Consider the following 19,527-nt stretch of genomic DNA (forward strand, 5'->3'; position numbering starts at 1 on the left):
GCTGAAGAACCCTAGCCACTTTAGCCTTTCCTCAAAGTGAAGCCGTCTCATCCGTTTTATCATTTTCATTGCCCTTCTCTGTACTTTTTCTAAGTGCTCTGTATCTTTTTTTGATATATTTTAATATATCCATGGCATAAATGCACAGGAGATAAATCTCTTTCAACTGAAAGGAAATTGGCATCAGAAAGCATAAGATGAAGTTAAAAAGGGATAGACTCAGAAATGATCTAAGGAAATGCTTCTTTATGGAAAGGGTGGTGAATGCGTAGAAAGACCTCCCAGTAGAGGTGGTGGAGAAGAGAACTATATCTGAATTCAAGAAGCATGGGATAAGCTCGTATGATCTTTATGAAGATTTTAGGAAGAGAAAAAGGTAGTAGATGGTATGGATGGGCAAACTGAATAGGCCATATGGCCTTATCGATCATCATTTTATATGTTTTAGGCTCTCACTCTGTAGCATCAAGGCACCTAAAAAGAGGTACTACTTGTAGAATTTGCCCCATTATGATAAAAGTAAGCTGAGTACAGGGAAGCTAAAAGACATTTGACATGCATGCTAGATGATGGCAAAAAACAGTTTTGGTTTGTTAAATATGACTGATTTTGTAAGCTATGTTTCCTAGAGGGACAATTTCAGACATTTAGCGAGCTGAAAGTGCACAAAAATGTCCTTAACACACATAGGTTATATTATAGGTTATTTTGGCAAGTTTCAGAAGATCTGGGGACCATTAGCAGATTTCTGTAATGAATGAAATCATCTTATTAAGAAGGGAGGGGGGTGGGATTCATTTTATTTAATTTATCTCATAGAATATTTGTCATTATAATTGTTATGTGTATTGGGAGGGGAGGGAAAAGAAGGGTTTAAATTTTAACAACAATTATTATACATATTAGGTAATACAGATATTTTAGGTATTATTGTTTATAAATACAGAATAATATATTGTGTTTACAGTGATACATGAAAGGAATTCAAGTGTATGTTTTATGTGATCTTTAAAAATTTCTATGTTACACTTGTTGATATATGAAAATGAATAAAAAATTTAAAACAAAACACATAGTTTTAGCTACTGCAAAAAATGAAGTTCTTGGGATGGTATTTAGGTTGGGGGTGAACATTTTCAAATGTGCACATATATAGAACTTGTGATGTATGCATTCTATTTTTATGCACATATGGTAGAACATTTTCAAAGCTAGTTTCCCTTTTGAAAGTTATCTATGAGGTACATGGGTAACCCCCCCCCAAACAAACCAGTCTTCATGTATACCACAGCTAGGTCAGCTAATCAGAATGACCTCCACTCAGACCACATACTTCAGGGAAAGAGGAATTGTTTCTGAGGCCTACCTGGTCTATTTTGTTGTGAATCAATTTACATATAGAAATGACTCAATATTAATGTAATCAGCTATGTAGTGAGGGAAGGAATTACCCAGGGCAGTGGAATCACTGTCCCACAACCAGGAAATGTTGTCAGAGGGATGGCTGAGGCTGTCACGAGCAGCAGTTTAGAGATGCTTCTCATTGCCGGCGATCATTTGAAGAGGTAGGTAGGTGGGTGGACTTAGAGGAGGAGAAGGTGCAGGGGTGGTCTGTCCCCTTTGCCTCTGAATGTGGTGATCATGGAGGTTTAGAGAGAAAAATGTGTCCTGGATGGCTATGAGGCTCATGTTCAAAGCATTTGGATGCACAAAGTATCATAGGTTACCGTAGTACTTTGTGTGTCTAAGTTCTTTGAAGATAAACCCCTGTTCCACATTTGTGTTTAAAATATTGTGCTATACATCAAAGAAACTGCAAGATTTTACTGTTTACTAACTTTATTTCCTCAGGTTCTTTATTGCTGGAGGCTTCACTCTTTGGGAGTACTCAGATTGTGTTTGATCAGCAGGAGGGCCGATATATTCCACGTCTTCGGGAACCACGTGGTTTATTTGCTATGCCATCTTTTCATGGCTCCGTACAGGCCCCACGATGGCCCATAGAATGTGAAGTCATTGAGGATGAGATCTACCATATAGGTAATCTAAATCCATTTGGTTTCATTATCAAATGTCAAGAACAGGCAAAAGTTTATTTTCCCCTCTTCTTATTCCTTTTTTTAAACCCTTTCTTACATAGTTTCTTTCTCTTCTTGCTTCTCATCTTGTTTGCCTTTTGTATCCATTTTCATTATTGATTATAAAATTTTGCCTCTTTCTTTTTTTCTCCTCAGAGTGGGTTCCTCTGACAGCAGAAGAATTCTACCAACCAACAGGAAAAGAGAGGAAACCGCAGATTGTGGGAGAAGACAATGGAACTGTGGTCTATCAGATAAATCCAGGTATTATTTCAAAAACTTCAGAAGTGGAAATATCATATAAAAAGGGCTTAGGAGTTTATGGACAAGACAGTGTAACTAAGGAGGATCATTCCAAAACCTTCATCTTCCTTTCTGCAAATATTTCATTTTTTTTATTTTGACGTATGTTTTCTATCATTGTCTTGTTTAAATAATCCAACCTATTTTCAGCATCAACTCTTCACTGATTATAGGATGTTGGCTTCTAAAATGTATTGATATTTAGTTGAATCAATTCTTTCTTCCACCTGGACAATATTTCCTGTATCTTTATTTGTCACGTAACCCCAAATCATAATAGACCCACTCCATGCTTAATGATTGACAGGTGTTCTTTTCTTCAGTTGAATCACCCTGTTTTATAAAAATCTATTTTACATAGTTATGGCCAAACAGTTAAGTTGTCTTGCCATTCTATCCAGACAGATGACGCCTTTTTAGTCTAACCAATTTACTGAAACATGAGCTTTAGAGAACCAGAGTCCACTTTATCAGATGTATCTGATGACCATAAACGCTAGTCTTTAAAAGCTCATGCCTCAATAGATTGGTTAGTCTATAAGGTGTCACCTGCCTCTGTCAATTTTGTTATACCAGACTAACTCGACTACCAGCAGACAAATCCAGACAAGTGGGTTAAGTCCACCTACCAGCAGGCAGAGATAGAGAGCACAAAGTTGAGCTCTGTGATGTTATGCTCACTGGTGATTCAGCATTCTCTATCCTAGGACAATCAGACAGCATAGTCTCACATGTGGGTGACATCGTCCACAGAGCCCCGGTATGGACAGTGAAAAAGTGCACCAGCACTTTAAGAATTCAGAAGCTTTAAGACTGCCCGCACCACGCATGCGCGAGTGCCTTCCCTCCTGACGCCAGGTCACAAGGTCGTCAGTTTTTTTTGTTTTCCGCAGAGTAACGAAGACATATCTCTTGTTTCTCCATCGAGTTGCCTTCCTGTTTATATTTTTTTTATAAAGACAACACTGAGAGGAGAGAAAAAATAACTTACTCAATTACATAAAAATGTCACCCCCAAAAATGAAAGTCAGTATATTATTGGTGTTTTACATTTACCAAAACACAAAGAAAAGGACCTCAAACACCCAGCCCTCACCCTCCAATGAGTCTTACTGAGGTTTGATTTTTATCATTGGTCCAAAAAACCTTGTTAATTTTTAATTATTTTATTTATTTTAATTTATTAATTGCAAAAATCAAGTGAATCTTTTCACCAGGATTAAAAACTGTATCCACATAGTCATGGAAATCCAAAAAAGCACTTAACTTATAGTGGTGGCCATAGGCCCAGAGAGATCCTTTAGGAGTCTGCTATGTAGTCCTTATGTAAGTCCGACGGCAGTTCAACCGTTTCCCACATTCACTGCTTCACCAGGGACAGATTGTAAAAATCATAGAATATGCAGATTTCCAGCTGCTATTTGCAGTCTTCAGTAATTATTTCCATATGGAGCAGGATCCTACATGCTTCCTTCTCTTCAGAAAAGGACTGCACAATCAGATTCTGTATATTTGAATCTTGCCACTCAGTGGATGTGAACTCTGACATGGGATTGGGCTCCTCTGCTTCCCTATAGAGCGACAGGTAATCCATGGAGAGCTCTCCCCTGCAGGCTGTCGCAATAGATTCTTCCCACTGCTAGTCCTGGCCTCTGATCTCCTGAGGACCCAGTCAGTTTCTGGCTGTTTCTGCTTCCTTTAGCAGTGGTTTACAGAGCTTCACTTGCTTGGTGTTTCAAACTTTCTCCTGGTTGAGTGCCCTTTCTTAGGCCTTCTCTACCTCTGCAACTTCATTTCTGAATGCAGTATGGGTCTCCTTCAGTCAGGCTTGTCTTTTGGATGTAAGGCGCCACTCCAGTTGCCTTGGGGCCAACTTTATGCAGTTACTTAGCTAGTTAGCAAACTGAATATTGCCATTAACCAGCTAAGTTAACGTTCTGGCCTATACCCCTGGCCCACCTCTAACGTAGCAGGTTAAGAGATGGCCCGATAGTGGTAATATTCAGTAGCAATAACCAATTAAATGCCACTGAATATCAGTGGCCGGCTTTCTCAGCAAGGTTTAACTGGGCAGGAGCCTGTCCTGCCCAGTTAAACCCTTTTGAATCAATCTCATAATTTTTAACTTTGTACCATCTAGAACAGGGCTGTCCAAGTCCGGTCCTCGAGATCTACTGGCAGGCCAGGTTTTCAGGATATCCACAATGAATATGCATGAGAGAGATTTGCCTGCACTGCCTTCTTGATATGCAAATCTCTCTCATGCATGTTCATTGTGGATATCCTGAAAACCTGGCCCGCCAGTAGATCTCTTGGGCAGCCCTGATCTAGAAGTTGTGTCAACTTTTGTTCATTTGTCATGTACTGTGAAGCGAAGTAAGTATTTAGCTGGGTAGCTAAAATCTTTGAAAATTGACTAAACTGAGCAGCTAAATTTAACTGTTTAAATATGAACCAAACATTTAAGTAGGGTTATGTCAGGGGGAGAGAAATTTAGGTGGCTGTTTGTCCAGTCATGCTTTCTTCAGACTGTACTATAAAAAGAAATGACCAATTTTCCAGACTTTCTTTTGTTTAAAAAGCTTCTCCACAGTATACCTATTCCATCTCTCTCATATTTTGTTTAAATCATGACTTCCTGGCACGGTAGTTTGTGGAAAAAAACATAACTTGAAGATCTTCCTGTTCTTCCTTATTTCCCTCCCGGGGCGGGGGGGGGGGAGGGCTTATCTGTGGCATCCCACTCTTTCCCTGCTATGTGAAAAAGAGTAATATTTACACTGTGGCTCACACTTTCTCTTGTCCAATTGGATTTTCAGTTCAGCTGGAACAGGAACTGGGATCCAGCACTATTAGACCTCATTTGTAGTTCCAAAGGGGTGGATGGAGGGGCTACCCAGGTAGCAATTTACACTTTTGTAGACAGCAGGAGGGAAGGGATCCCCAGCAGGTGTTTTTTTCTTCATTTTTTGGTAGCATGGAGGGAGTAGGGGCTACTGGTAAGCTTTTATGTTTTTAAAATTTACTTGTTTGACAAAGAACAGTAGGGAAGATGCAGGGAAAAGCCATATGAACTTGGCACCTTGAAATGTGGTAAAAAAGTTCTCCCTCAAGACTAGATCTAATATTTCTAGGAAACGCTGAGTGCTACCTGTTGCTGAAGAGCAAAGCAAATAATGTGGAAGGAATTTTACTTCTTTTGGCAGCAACCAAAGGATCCTATTTTACCTGCTCCCAGATTAGAGGCAGGCGTGGCCCAATTAAATCTACAGTGATCTTATGGAAGCAGGAAGACTCAGTTCTTCAGTTTGAATCACGTTTTGAGAGTGGAAACCTTCAGAAAGCTATCCGGGTGTGAGTAGCCTCTTGGTTAAAACAACTGTGCTGGACCCAAATGCTAATTACTGCTCATAAGCAATTATCTTAACTGACCTATATGTATTAAAACTTTCTGGTCTTCACTACTACAATCTAATTTCTAATTGCAGATCAGCAACTGTTCTAGTTTATTGAAAATAAGAATTTGCTATAATAATACATGAATAGGTTAGAGTTTTTTGTTTTTCAAATTCTTCATTCATTTTTTCATCTTACAACAATACACAATATTACATCATTTGAAATTTTTACACATCACTTGAATTTCTTTCTATTGTCATCATAAATACATAAATTTATTCCTTCCCCACCCACCCTTCCCACAAATATTTCAATCAAAAATATCATATAAATATTGTATTCTTAACTATTGACTAAACCTTTAAATAGAACTTTATACCATCCCCCCTCCCTCTATGTATAAATATACTGTCAGTGGAAAATGATGTCTAATCATTACAATAATTTGTCAATGGCCCCCAGATATTTTTAAAATTATAATTTCCTTTCTGTATAGCAACTATTCTTTCCATTTTGTAAATATGGCACAACGAATTCCAACAGAATGTATAGCTAAGATTATTGTAATTTTTCCAATTACTGGTGATATGTTGCATGGCGACTCCTGTCATAACCAATAGAAGTTTATTATTGCTTGATGAAATTTGACTTTTTGTTCTCATTGACATACCGAACAGAATTGTATCATAGGTTAGGGTTGATGAATAGTCTAATGGTTAGAGCAGTGACCTGAGGTTTCAAATCCTACTGCTTCCCCTTTGACAAGTCACTGAACCTACCGATTCAGGTACAAATTTACATTGTAAGCCCTCTGGGGACAGTAAAATATTTACTGTACCTGAATGTAACTTGGCTTGAATCACTGAGTGGAGCATGAGCTTAAAAGGGAGTCAGTCCAAAGAGACATGGGGGGGGGTGGATTTCAGTGTGGTTAGATACTATGACCATTGAATTTGTGCTTAACATAGGTTAATGGTGCACAACCTTTCCTGGTTGGGGGAAGAAAAGTTATGCTGTGTCATTGTGGATAGTGAGAATGACTTTTTGGAGTTTTATGATCACAGATGGTTACATTTATTTACGTATCTATTTGGATTTAGCTCATGCCATTTCATTGGTAGCTCAAGGTAAGCAATGTTACTGTCAATGGTCTCATTTTCCAGCATCCGTCCAAATTTTTAACTTCAGTTATTAAAATATTAATCAAAAAAGCTTTTTACCGATGTTCATAGAAGTATGAGTCAACTCTCATCGGCAGCAGCTTTCGGCAATTTATTCACCAGTGTGAATATTTCCATAAACATATCTACATCCAAAACAATCCTGTTTTTGAGTTCTGCATCAGGAAATCAATCTCTACTCATGCTATTTTAGCATAGGTCCCATTTTATGCAATGAGACCTAGTTACTAAGTAACCCAGGTTGACAGTAAAATAATACATACCTAGAGGAAAGGAGAGACAGGGGAGATATGATTCAGACGTTCAAATACTTGAAGGGTATTAACGTAGAACAAAATCTTTTCCAGAGAAAGGAAAATGGTCAAACCAGAGGACATAATTTGAGGTTGAGGGGTGGTAGATTCAGGGGCAATGTTAGGAAATTCTACTTTACGGAGAGGGTGGTGGATACCTGGAATGCGCTCCCGAGAGAGGTAGTGGAGAGGAAGACTGTGACTGAGTTCTAGAGGATCTAGAATCAGAAAATAATATTAAATATTGAACTAAGGCCAGTACTGGGCAGACTTGCACGGTCTGTGTCTGTGTATGGCCGTTTGGTGGGGGATGGGCTGGGGAGGGCTTCAGTGGCTGGGAGGGTGTAGATGGGCTGGAGTAGGTTTTAACGGAGATTTTGGCAGTAGGAACCCAAGCACAGAACCGGGTAGAGCTTTGGATTCTTGCACAGAAATAGCTAAGAAAAAAATAAAAAAATTTAAATTGAATCAGGTTGGGCAGACTGGATGGACCATTCGGGTCTTTATCTGCCGTCATCTACTATGTTACTATGGATGTTACATCTTCATGACAGCCCATACTGATAACTCCCCCCTTAGATTCTATACCCTCTAGGGACAGAGATACACTTATTGTACCTTAAATGGAACTTTCTTCTGATGGTCTCTATATAAAAACACAGAATTGATGATCTTGTGTGTGTGATGGTTTGTTTTGCTTTGACATCTTTTCACACAGGAGGATTTTGCTATGTTTCCTTTATAAAATGTTCCTTTTCTGCCCAGCTGCCCTGTTGTAAAATTACCTTATACTACTTCACCCAAAACGGCAAGTCCCAACGTCAACAACTTGTCATGTTTTTTGGTTTTTTTTTAAATTCTTTATTCATTTTTGTATGTTACAAGTGTATCAATTAAACTCATATAAAACTTAAAGATACACACTTAATTAACTCACATATTAGCATCAAATTTAACATTTCATTAGGAAATTATTATTCTATAATGTTAAATATTATGTAAGAAATCTAAATTTATATCATTCTTATTAAATATAATAATCCCCCTCCCTCCCAATTCAATAATACATAAAATCATGTATTTTTAACTGTTGTGAACCACCTTAGTTTGTTCTGTAGCCTATAAATATAAAGTAACATTACCTTCATGTCTGTTTTGTATGTCCACACAGAGGTCCTTATGAATATGAACTGACTTTATGCACTGACCTTTACACCTCCAAACATACCCAATGGTTCTATTTCCAAGTCAAGAACACAAGGAAGGACATCCAGTATCGCTTCACTATCACCAACCTGATGAAATCTACCAGTCTGTACAGCAGGGGGATGAAACCGCTGCTGTACTCCCAGAAGGATGCACAGTTAAGAAATATAGGTTGGAGAAGGGAAGGCAATGACATCAGCTACTACAAGAATACCAGTAGCCAAGAGGGAGCCTTTTATTGCCTAACGTGGACTTTCCAGTTACCTTATGACGATGACACTTGTTATTTTGCTCACTGTTATCCATACACTTACTCAGACTTGAATCGCTACCTCCTGAGTATGGCTAACGACCCTATACTGTCCCAGTTCTGCAAACTCCGAGCCTTGTGTAGGTCCTTAGCTGGCAACACAGTTTTTCTGCTCACAATCACTTCACTATCACAAAACCATAAAATTTCGGCATCTAAGAAAGCAGTGGTGGTGACTGCTAGGGTGCACCCTGGGGAGACCACAGGATCCTGGATGATGAAAGGCTTTCTGGATTTTATTTTGAGTGATTCCCCCGACGCTTGCCTCTTGAGAGACATGTTTATATTTAAAGTGGTGCCAATGTTAAATCCTGATGGAGTGATTGTGGGTAACTATCGCTGCTCGCTTGCTGGACGGGACTTGAACAGGAATTATAGTACAATACTGAAAGATTCCTTTCCTTGTGTTTGGTACACCAAGGCTATGATCAACAGGTAAGATTTAGACTGTAAAACCATCAAGAAAAAATGCATTAAAAAAAAAAAAAATTTATTTATTCATTTTTGAATTCTTACAACAAGTGAATTAAACATATTATAATCAATTATCATATGACACTTGTATTTACAAACAAATCCTCTTATAATATAGAATAAATCCTCCCCTTTTGTCAATATTCCTATTCCATATAATATACATTCCCCATCCCACCCCTATATTTCTACTACCCATGTGCTAAGATATCTGATCATTAGAATAATTAGTCAATGGTTCCCAAATTTTTTTAAAATTATGAAGATTCCCTTGTTGTAACGCTAACACCTTTTCCATTTTATATATATGCCAAACTGAGTTCCACCAAAATGTATAATTTAATTTAGTATAATCCTTCCAATTTTGAGTAATTTGTTGCATGGCGACCCCTGTCAATATTAAAATTAAAATGCATTGAAAGGCCTTTTGGATCTGTAGTAGTACTCTGCTCTGTGGTAATGCAAAACCCCAATCTAATAAAAATTAAAACTATCAATTCTGTAAAAACAAATTAAACAAAAATAGGATTATTAAACGTTCGCTCCATAAAAAATAAACACCATCTGGTAAAAGACCTAATTATACAATCTTCTTATGATATACTTTGTTTGGTAGAAACTTGGCTTACTGAGGGGGAGGAAGCCTATCTTACTTATGCCTGCCCCCCAGGATTTTCCTTTATCTATAATCACCGTTTCCAAAAACGCGGTGGTGGTCTAGCAGTCATTTTTCGAAATTCCATAGTCAAAAGTCTAGACTCTTCCTCTTTAAATTCCCCAATAGAATTTCTACAATTTTCTATTAGGACCAAACCCAAGTTAGATGTTCTTTTGATCTATCTCCCTCCACCTATCAACAGTAATAACCTTTATCATTTACAATCATTGTTATTTGACTTCGGTTCCTCAAATATCAACCCCTTGATTTTAGGTGATTTTAATATTCATTTTGAAGATTTCAATAATAACTATACCAAAGACATTCTTTCACATCTAAGATCGCTTGATCTATTTCCTCTACTTTCAGTACCTACACACATAGCGGGTCACACAATCGATATGATTCTAACTTCTACCTCTTCATTTAATGAATTTCAAATTCAATTTCACTCTTCTCAACCAGTACCATGGTCAGATCACTTTTTAATAACAGCCACTTTTGAAGTCACACTGTCTAAACTAAAAGAAACTTCTCAAGTTAGGAAATTTAAAGATTTAAGTAAGCTATCATCAGAGTTAATTCTATTAAACTTTAGCCTTGACTTCAGAAATCTTGATTCATTTTCAATAGATGATCTCATATGAAAATAGCACGACTCTACCCAGGTTTTAATGGACAAACTAGCTCCAACTCAAATAAAAAATATTTCACCAAGAAAGAAAACCAATCCATGGTTTAACGCCGAATTAGATTTAATTAAAAAACAACTTCGCTCGTTGGAACGAACTTGGAGGAAAGATAAAAATCAACTCACCTTATCAAAATTTAAAGAACAGGCAACATACTATAAAGAAAAAATAGTTCAAGCAAAATCAACATACTATTCTAGACAAATTATACAGGCCAAAAATACATCCATGCTATATAGTATTCTAAAATCTATTAACCAGCAATCCAAAAACTCGCCTTACATTTCTAAGCCCCTCCCAACAGCTCAAGACTTAGCAGATTGCTTTGTCGACAAAGTTAATCATATCAGGAAAAATTTCATACAAAATCAACAATCTATATTAACACTTGATCCTGATAGTTCTTCTTCATTAACTTCGAAATGTTCTCATTTCAATCTTCCTAGCCTTAAAGACCTAGAATTAATCATTAAATCTGTTAACCTTAAAGGATCCTTTATGGAATCCATTCCTCCCATTACTATCAAAAAATATTTTTCTATCTTTGGTCCCTATATACACACTTTAATTAACATTTGTCTACAACAAAGTATAGTTTCAATAGCTTGGAAAAAATCGATCATTCGCCCAGTTCTAAAGGATCAAAAAATCAGTCCCGATATAAAATCTAACTACAGGCCAATCGCCAATATCCCATATTTGGCAAAAATAACAGAAAAAATTGTATATAATCAATTATCAGAATACATAGAAAAAACTAACGTATTGCACCCAAATCAAACTGGGTTCAGACAAAATCATTCTACAGAGCACTCTTTGATTGGGATGACTACAACGATACTTTATCATTTAGATCACCATTCTTCAGTTGTATTGATCTCTCTTGATCTATCCTCCGCATTTGATACCATTGACCATACTCTTTTAATACATAGCTTCAGTCCATTGGTGTGACTGACCAAGTCCTGTGCTGGTTCAAATCTTACTTTGAAAACCGTTCCTCTATTGTCTCTTTTAATAATACAAACTCTAACAGTTTCTCATTACCCTATGGCATCCCTCAAGGTTCAATACTTTCACCAATTTTATTTAATATCTTTCTCGCTCCACTTATGACTTTATGTCAATCCATTGGTTTCTCGGTATTCGCCTATGCCGATGATATACAATTATTACATCCAATCGATCCCAATAATACACAGGAAATAGCAGCAATAAATAACAAACTGGATCAAATTCATCAATGGTTGGATGCTAACAAACTATCTTTAAATATTCAAAAAACCAACCTGATGCTCTTTCCATGGAAGGACTGCTGCACATTGCCTACTCCAATTTCTATTAAAGGCATTCCACTACAGATACATCAAAACACTAGGATCTTAGGTATAACATTTGACAATAGATTATCATACCACGACCACATAATTAATGTGGTCAAATCTACTTTTTTCAGACTACGTCAAATTCGTTCTGTTGCCAAATTCTTATGCGCAAAATCTCTCAATATTCTAATACATTCTTTAGTCATTTCCAAACTTGATTACTGCAATGCCTTATTCAAAGGCTTGTCACAAAAAGAAATCCGACGATTTCAAATAGTTCAGAACGCCGCTATTAAAATTATTCACAAAGCAAAAAAATTTGACCACGTCACACCTTTACTTAAGGAATCACACTGGCTCCCTATTGCACACCGCATTTTATATAAAATTTGCTTACTAACTTTTAAAACTCTAATATTTCAAACTCCCGCTTTTATTTTTAGAGTTTTAATTCCATACACTACTTCAAGAACACTGAGATCTCAGGACCAACATTTATTGGCCATTCCCTCATTAAGAGTCATCAATACGAGACGCCTCACTATTTTCTCAGTGACTGCTCCCCAGTCTTGGAATGATCTCCCACTTTACTTAAGAGAACCTAGACAAATTCAAGACTCAACTTAAAAGTTTCCTTTTTATCGATGCTTTTAGCGAATAAATGATCCCTTTTTACTTTTTATTGCCTTATTTTTAAGTTCCTTTTCCCACCTAATGTTTTTACCTTTGTATTTTGAATTTGATATAGATTGTACCCTTTAAAGAACTCTCCTATTGTTCCCATATCGTACTTAGAAATTAATATTTTATTTTGGTTGTGGTTTGTTTTCGAAATATTGTTTGTATATGTAATTTTCTATGTTTTTAAACATTTGTACTATTTTGTACATCGCCTAGAATGTAGATTAGGCGTTTAATCAAACTATTTAATAAACTTGGAAACTTGGAAGATGACATTCTTTATTGTGATTAGGGGAGGTGATAGAGGGAGGGGACCTGGTAAATTATGATTGCTAGGCATATCAAGACTTTACCCTGGCTCTTAGATGAGGCCACTGATCCAGCCGTCTTCATTGGTGAACTAGTAGATGCCCAGAGTAAGCTGCAGACGAGAATCTATGGCAGAGAGCGTGGCACAGGAGTTAAAGCTACAGCCTCAGCATCCTAAGGTTGTGGGTTCAAACCCACGCTGCTCCTTGTGACCCTGGGCAAGTCACTTAATCCCCCCATTGCCCCAGGTACATTAGATAGATTGTGAGCCTGCCGGGACAGACAGGGAAAAATGCCTGAGCTCCCCTGGGAGAACGGTATAGAAAATAAATAAATAGTGTGAAAAGTTACAGCCTCTGATAACCAGAGCTGCTATTGTGACATCATAATGCCTCATTCCACCAATAAGAGCCAACCTCATCAGTGATGTCACAATGGCTTGGTTGTCCTATATTTGGCTCACTTCTGCTACATTTTGATTTCTAGAGTGGTGCAGTGGTTAAAGCTACAGCCTCAGCACCCTGAGGTTGTGGGTTCAAACCCACGCTGCTCCTTGTGACCCTGGGCAAGTCACTTAATCCTCCCATTGCCCCAGGTACATTAGATAGATTATGAGCCTGCAAGGACAGATAGGGAAATTTGCTCGAGTACTGAATAAATTCATGGAAACCATTCTGAGCTCCCCTGGAAGAATGGTATAGAAAATTAAATTAATTACATGTCATGCTTTGATTCTCCCTCTACCAGACAGTGCAGTCCTTAGCAAGGATCCTTTTCAGTGCAGCGTTCTCAGGGATATTTAGGAAAATGCATGGAGTTGAGGATACTTAAAGGTATCAATATGGGGGCCCAAAACCAAAATAAAGGAAACAGTGAAAGCAGACTAATTTTGGTTAATTATCATTTATATTTGGGTTTTTTCAAAGAGGTCAAGGCAAATGACTTTAAAATATGTAATGTCAGCTTAGTAACAACTAAATAAAAATAGACAAATATACCCCCCCTTTTTACTAAACCGCGATAGTGGTTTTTAGCGCAGGGAGCTGCGCTGAATGCCCCACGCTGCTCCCGACACTCATAGGAACTCTATGAGCATTGGGAGCTGTGCGGGGCATTCAGCACAGCTCCCTGCACTAAAAACTGCTATCGCAGTTTAGTAAAATGGGGCCATAGTGCAAAATATACACAGCAGATATAAATTCTCAAAATGAACACATTTTGATCACTAAATTGAAAATAAAATAATTTTTCCTACCTTTGCTGTCTGGTGATTTCATGAGTTTCTTTCTTTCTCTCTCTCTCTCTCTTTTTCTTTCTTTCCCTCCCCCAATGGGTGACTGCACAATGCCCAGCCCACAAGCCTTCCCCCGACATAGGAGAGGAAGTTCCAGGGGACGGCGAGAGGCATGTGGGCCGGCCGTGCAATCGCACACGCCTGGACCTTCCTTGCGGGTAGCAGGGAGAAATCTCAGAATCCGCGATTGACTCGCTTAGCCTTTGCCATCTAACTATAGATCGCGATCGATGTTTTGGCCACCCCTGCACTAGTCAATCCAGATGAGTGGGCTGTGCCTCTGTAGCAGTAGATGACGACAGAGAACAAATGCTTTTATTTATTTAAAAAATTTATAAACCGCTTAAAATCTAAGCGGTGTACATGAAAACATACATAATATTAAAACAGAAAAAAGTGTCCAAAATATAAACAGTAATGTAAACACCAGCACTATGTTGGTATAATTTAGCTAAGAATGAAGATTATATCAGATAGCCCACTCGGCTGAAAGAAGTTATCTTACAGCTTTGCCAACCTTCATTCAGAACAGTTTCAAAATTACTATTCACTGGTCCTCAGCGGGCCACCACACACTCAAAAGCTTTCATTGTGTATGGCTTTACGCTCCCACTCTCCCAGTACTGGTCGCCGCACCTCAAGAAGGACATGGCGATACTAGAGGGAGTACAGAGAAGAGCGACTAAACTGATAAAGGGAATGGAAAATCTCCCATATACCGACAGATTAAAACAGCTAGGACTTTTCTCCCTGGAAAAGCGGAGACTTAGAGGAGACATGATAGAAACCTTCAAGATCCTGAAAGGCATAGAAAAAGTAGACAGGGACAGATTTTTCAAATTAAGGGGCACCACAAGTACAAGGGGGCACTCGGAGAAACTGAAAGGGGACAGGTTTAGAACAAACGCTAGGAAGTTCTTCTTCACTCAGAGGGTGGTGGATACATGGAACGCGCTTCCAGAGGCTGTGGTAGACAGGAACACATTAAATGGTTTCAAAGAAGGTTTGGATAGATTCCTGGAAGAAAAAGGGATTGAAGGGTACAGATAGATATATACCACTGCTCAGGCAATGGGCTTGATGGGCCACCGCGGGAGCGGACCGCTGAGCAGGATGGACCTCTGGTCTGCCTCAGCGGAGGCAACTTCTTATGTTCTTATGTTCACTCGTCATAGGAGCCAGTTCAACTTTCAATTTATATTCAAATATCTTAATAATTAGAAAAGTTGAAGTACTTAGCTTCTAATAAGTTGCTGTGCAGGGAGAATTAGTTCTTAACATCAACATGTTTCGCCCATTTGAATCGATGGGCTTTATCAAGCTTTTGAGTGTGTGGTGGCCCGCTGAGGACCAGTGAATAGTAATTTTGAAACTGTTCTGAATGAAGGTTGGCAAAGCTGTAAGATAACTTATTTCAGCCGAGTGGGCAAAATATAAACAGAACATAAAAATCACATTTCATAATATTCTAGTACTAGTATAACTGCATAAAGTCACAACTCCTACTATATTAATCATCTCCCAATCCAGAGGGACACAGCATAGCTAAAACAAAGTCAAGGACCTCCCCTCAAACATCACATGAAGGCATCTACAAATAGTTGCGTTTTTAGCTGTTTCTTGAACCTTATGTGATCATTGCACAATCTCAGAACCCCAGGAAGTGAATACCAAAGTTTTACACCAATTATAGAAAACATGGAATTCTTTGATTGTATATAGTGGATTCTTTCTTCCTTATCGTTAATCAACCTCATCCCACCCTCATTTTGACCTTTGATCTATATAGGACACCATGCAACTAGCTCCTCAAGTTTTTCTCTGTCTCCAGCAGATGGTAGATGGGCATTGAGTGCAGCACTGAGTTGGATTTGGGCTTACTTCTTGGCCCAGTTGTGTTCAGTAGAACTGATTATTGTAATTCCCTCTTGCAATTACAATTGATATATCTAGTTACTTTATGAAGCTAGGAGCAATAATCATGTGATCCCCTCTGCTATATGAACAGCACTGGTTACCTGTATTGTCAAGAATTAAATACAAGATCCTTATCTTGGCTCACTAGGCTTTCTATACAGAGATGGCTGTTTAACTTAAATAGCATGTACAGTGGTACCTCGGAATCAGAACTCGAACAACTTGGAATCCAAACTTTTTTTTTTAAATTAAATTTGGCCCCGGAATCCGAACGCTGCTTTGGAATCCGAACGTACGGGAACTGCAAGCGTTGCTCAGCCCAAAACTTCCCCTCTGACGCAGCTTCCTGTTTCCGCCTGGGAGGGAAGCTTTGGGCTGAGCACCGCTTGCAGTTGCTGTTGTCAATCTTGCTGCCTATGCCGGGGGAGGGGGGGTCCGATCTTGCTGTCTCTGCCAGTGGGGGGTCTGATCTTGCTGTCTCTGCCGGTGGGGGATCTGATCTTGCTGTCTCTGCCAGGGGGACCCGATCTTGCTGCCTCTGTTAAATTTATTGGAAAATCTGAGTTTGTGTTACCAAGGAATGGATTAATCCAGGTTCTATTATTTTCAGTGGGAAAAATTGTCTTGGAACTCAAACATTTTGGAACTCGAATGGGGTTCTGGAACAGATTAAGTTTGGATTCCAAAGTACCACTGTACTGTATTTGCAAGGGTGGCATACATACAGGAGGAGCATGGATGAGGCTTCCACTAGAGTACTGTAAATTATACACATCTCTGCCTTATTTCGGTGGCCACACTTAAATGCCAGCTCTGTGGTGGTGGTATAAGTATGGGTGCCTAAATGTTATGAGCACCAGTACTGCACTGTTATTGTATTATAAAATGGAACCTAGATACCTGTTGGCATCAGGGCACTAAATGGAGGTGCCCAGTTTTAGTTTTTAGTAATTAGGTTTTAGCTGAGTGAATCTTATTCATTTAAAATTCTCCATTACCCAACTAGACGTCTGCAGTGAAAATTGCAGATTTAGCTGCGTGCAAAAGGGGCTGGTTCAGAGCACTCCGACAACAAATGTTTAAACTTAGCTGGGTTGAATGATGATCAGAACCGCACAGCTAAATTGTGTGAACAAATTTATATGCACAAAATTTGTGAGTAGATTTAGTTGGATTTTAAACAGCACTGGGGTTTTAAAATAGCAATCTTGTAAAAAAAAAAAATCTAGCATTTATTAAAAGCACTACATTTTATACATGGACATTCATTCACCCATTTGGAATAATTCATTGGATTCGTCATTTATGTCTTTCCTTTTAGGCTGCTTGAAGAGCATGAAATCCTCCTCTATTGTGACTTACATGGACACAGTCGTAAGAATAATATCTTCATGTATGGCTGTAGCAATGACATTCACTCAAACCAGCACCTTCAAGAGAGAGTATTCCCCTTAATGCTGAGCAAAAATGCCTCTGATAAGGTAGTGTGAAAGACAGTCATATCATTGATTTATTTAATTTGTATTCTGTTATATCGTGTAGTTTATAGGTGGTTTATATATGAACAAAACGGCCTTAAAAAACCAAAATTATATATTACCAATAATACGATAAGTCCAAATCTCAAAAATTGGTAAACAGGTGTGGCTTAGCGCGCACACAAAATGGTCGGTGATCGCAGCGCTCCTCTTACCTGGGCAACCGTTGAATAAATAAAGATTTTATTTTAAACTGTTTTCGGCTGAAAACATCGGAGAGGACAGTGGGAGCATGGCGAGCACCCGACAGAGTAAGAGTGAAACCGGAGGGGCTGTGAAAAGGTAGAAGCAGGATCAAATTACCCCGAGTAAGGTTCCGCTTCCTGCTGATGTATCAGAGGAGTTAAGCAAAGCTGAAGTTATGGGGGAACTGAGGCAAATCAAACAAATGCTGACAGAGACTGTGAGTACCGGTAATATGGCAGAACTGAAGGAAGAAATCCTGAATATACACAGACAAATGGAAGTAGCTAATAAAAGAACAACAGAGTTAGAAGTTAAAATGGAGAGCTTAGAATGTGAAGGAAAAAGGTGCAAAAATGACAGTTTGGAAATAATTCAATTGAAAAGTCAGCTGGAAGATTACGAAAACCGTGGAAGAAGAAATAATATAAAACTTTTTGGAATACAGGAAAATTTGGAAGGGAAAAATGCAATACAGTTTTTAGAAAATTTAATTCCTAGATTATTGCAGTTGGATTTCAAACAGCCTTTGGAAATAGAACGGGCACACAGGATTCCAATAAAGAGTCTGGAAAATCAAGGGAGACCAAGACCATTAATATTCAAGATGTTAAGATACCAACAAGCACTAGAAATTTTAAATGCTGCCAAAAAAGATAAAAACTTAAACTATAAAGGATCCAAAATATGGTTTTTACCAGACTTTGCTAAAAATACAGCAAATATTAGGAAGAAATTCCTTGATCTGAGATCTCAATTAAAGGAAAAAGGATATAAGTATGGGTTATATTACCCAGCAAAAATGAGGGTATCTTGTGGGGATAAATCTTTGTATTTTGTTGATCCGGAAAAACTAAAGACCTTTCTTTCAAAATCAGAACCTATGTCATTTTAGCACAATGGGTGTTGAAATGAAGGGATAAATACTAAGACTGGATTGGTGGATATTGAACAAAAAATTAAATATAAAGAACTATAGGACTTTTGTTTGTTGGAAAAAGAAGAATATGCAACAAAGAACAGGAAATAAAAATGAACAAGTGAAAAAGAAAATAAAAGAATGTAAAGAAGAAAGTAGAAAGAAGGATAGACTGGAAAGACATTAAAGTGAAGTTATTAGACTGAACTTTTAGGAGACTGAAAGATGGATGGTTAGAGTAAAGAATGAACAAGAAGGATTAAAGGACTGGACAAATTAACACAAATAATAGATAGAGAAATTAATTACTTTAAAATGGAAAAAAAAAAAAGAAAAAAGGTTTTATGATTAGAAGAGAGATATAATTAGATATATTGTGGAGAGGTAGTGAGTTTGTCTCAATAAAGGATAAAGGGGTTATTAATAAATATTGGTTGCCTGGGGGGGAGGGGGGAAGTTGGGATTACTGTCCAATGTGTGTCCTTAAGCAGTCATTATATTGGGGGGGGGAGGGGGGGAAGAAGGTGGGTATTAAAGATATTACTAGGATGATTAAGGAAAAGATTAATAAGGGATTGGGTAATTTGGAGGTAAGAATGTGTACCATGGGGAGAAGTTTTTTAGATCTTAGTTATGGAAGAAGGGAAGAGGAAGATTATGATAAGGAGTATAAAATATATTATGTCTTTTAAGATATTTTCTATTAATGTCAATGGCCTGAATCATGTAATCAAAAGGAAAAAGGTATTATCATTTTTAAAGAAGCA

At 38.0% G+C, this 19,527-nt stretch overlaps 1 protein-coding gene across 3 annotated transcripts in view; it reads left to right on the forward strand.

Moving 5' to 3' along the window:
• The window catches only part of AGBL2 (ATP/GTP binding protein like 2), an 82,170-nt gene that overhangs the window by 10,607 nt on the left and 52,036 nt on the right, over nt 1-19,527 (forward strand). For all 3 annotated transcript variants that reach the window (XM_033928595.1, XM_033928598.1, XM_033928597.1), the window contains exons 6-10: nt 1,852-2,040; nt 2,235-2,342; nt 5,588-5,735; nt 8,426-9,205; nt 17,442-17,601. In XM_033928595.1, the coding sequence (XP_033784486.1) occupies nt 1,852-2,040; nt 2,235-2,342; nt 5,588-5,735; nt 8,426-9,205; nt 17,442-17,601 (1,385 nt within the window). The remainder of the gene's footprint in view (nt 1-1,851; nt 2,041-2,234; nt 2,343-5,587; nt 5,736-8,425; nt 9,206-17,441; nt 17,602-19,527) is intronic.

The sequence above is a fragment of the Geotrypetes seraphini genome, chromosome 19, assembly GCF_902459505.1.
Source record: "Geotrypetes seraphini chromosome 19, aGeoSer1.1, whole genome shotgun sequence".
In the NCBI taxonomy this organism is placed as follows: domain Eukaryota; kingdom Metazoa; phylum Chordata; class Amphibia; order Gymnophiona; family Dermophiidae; genus Geotrypetes; species Geotrypetes seraphini.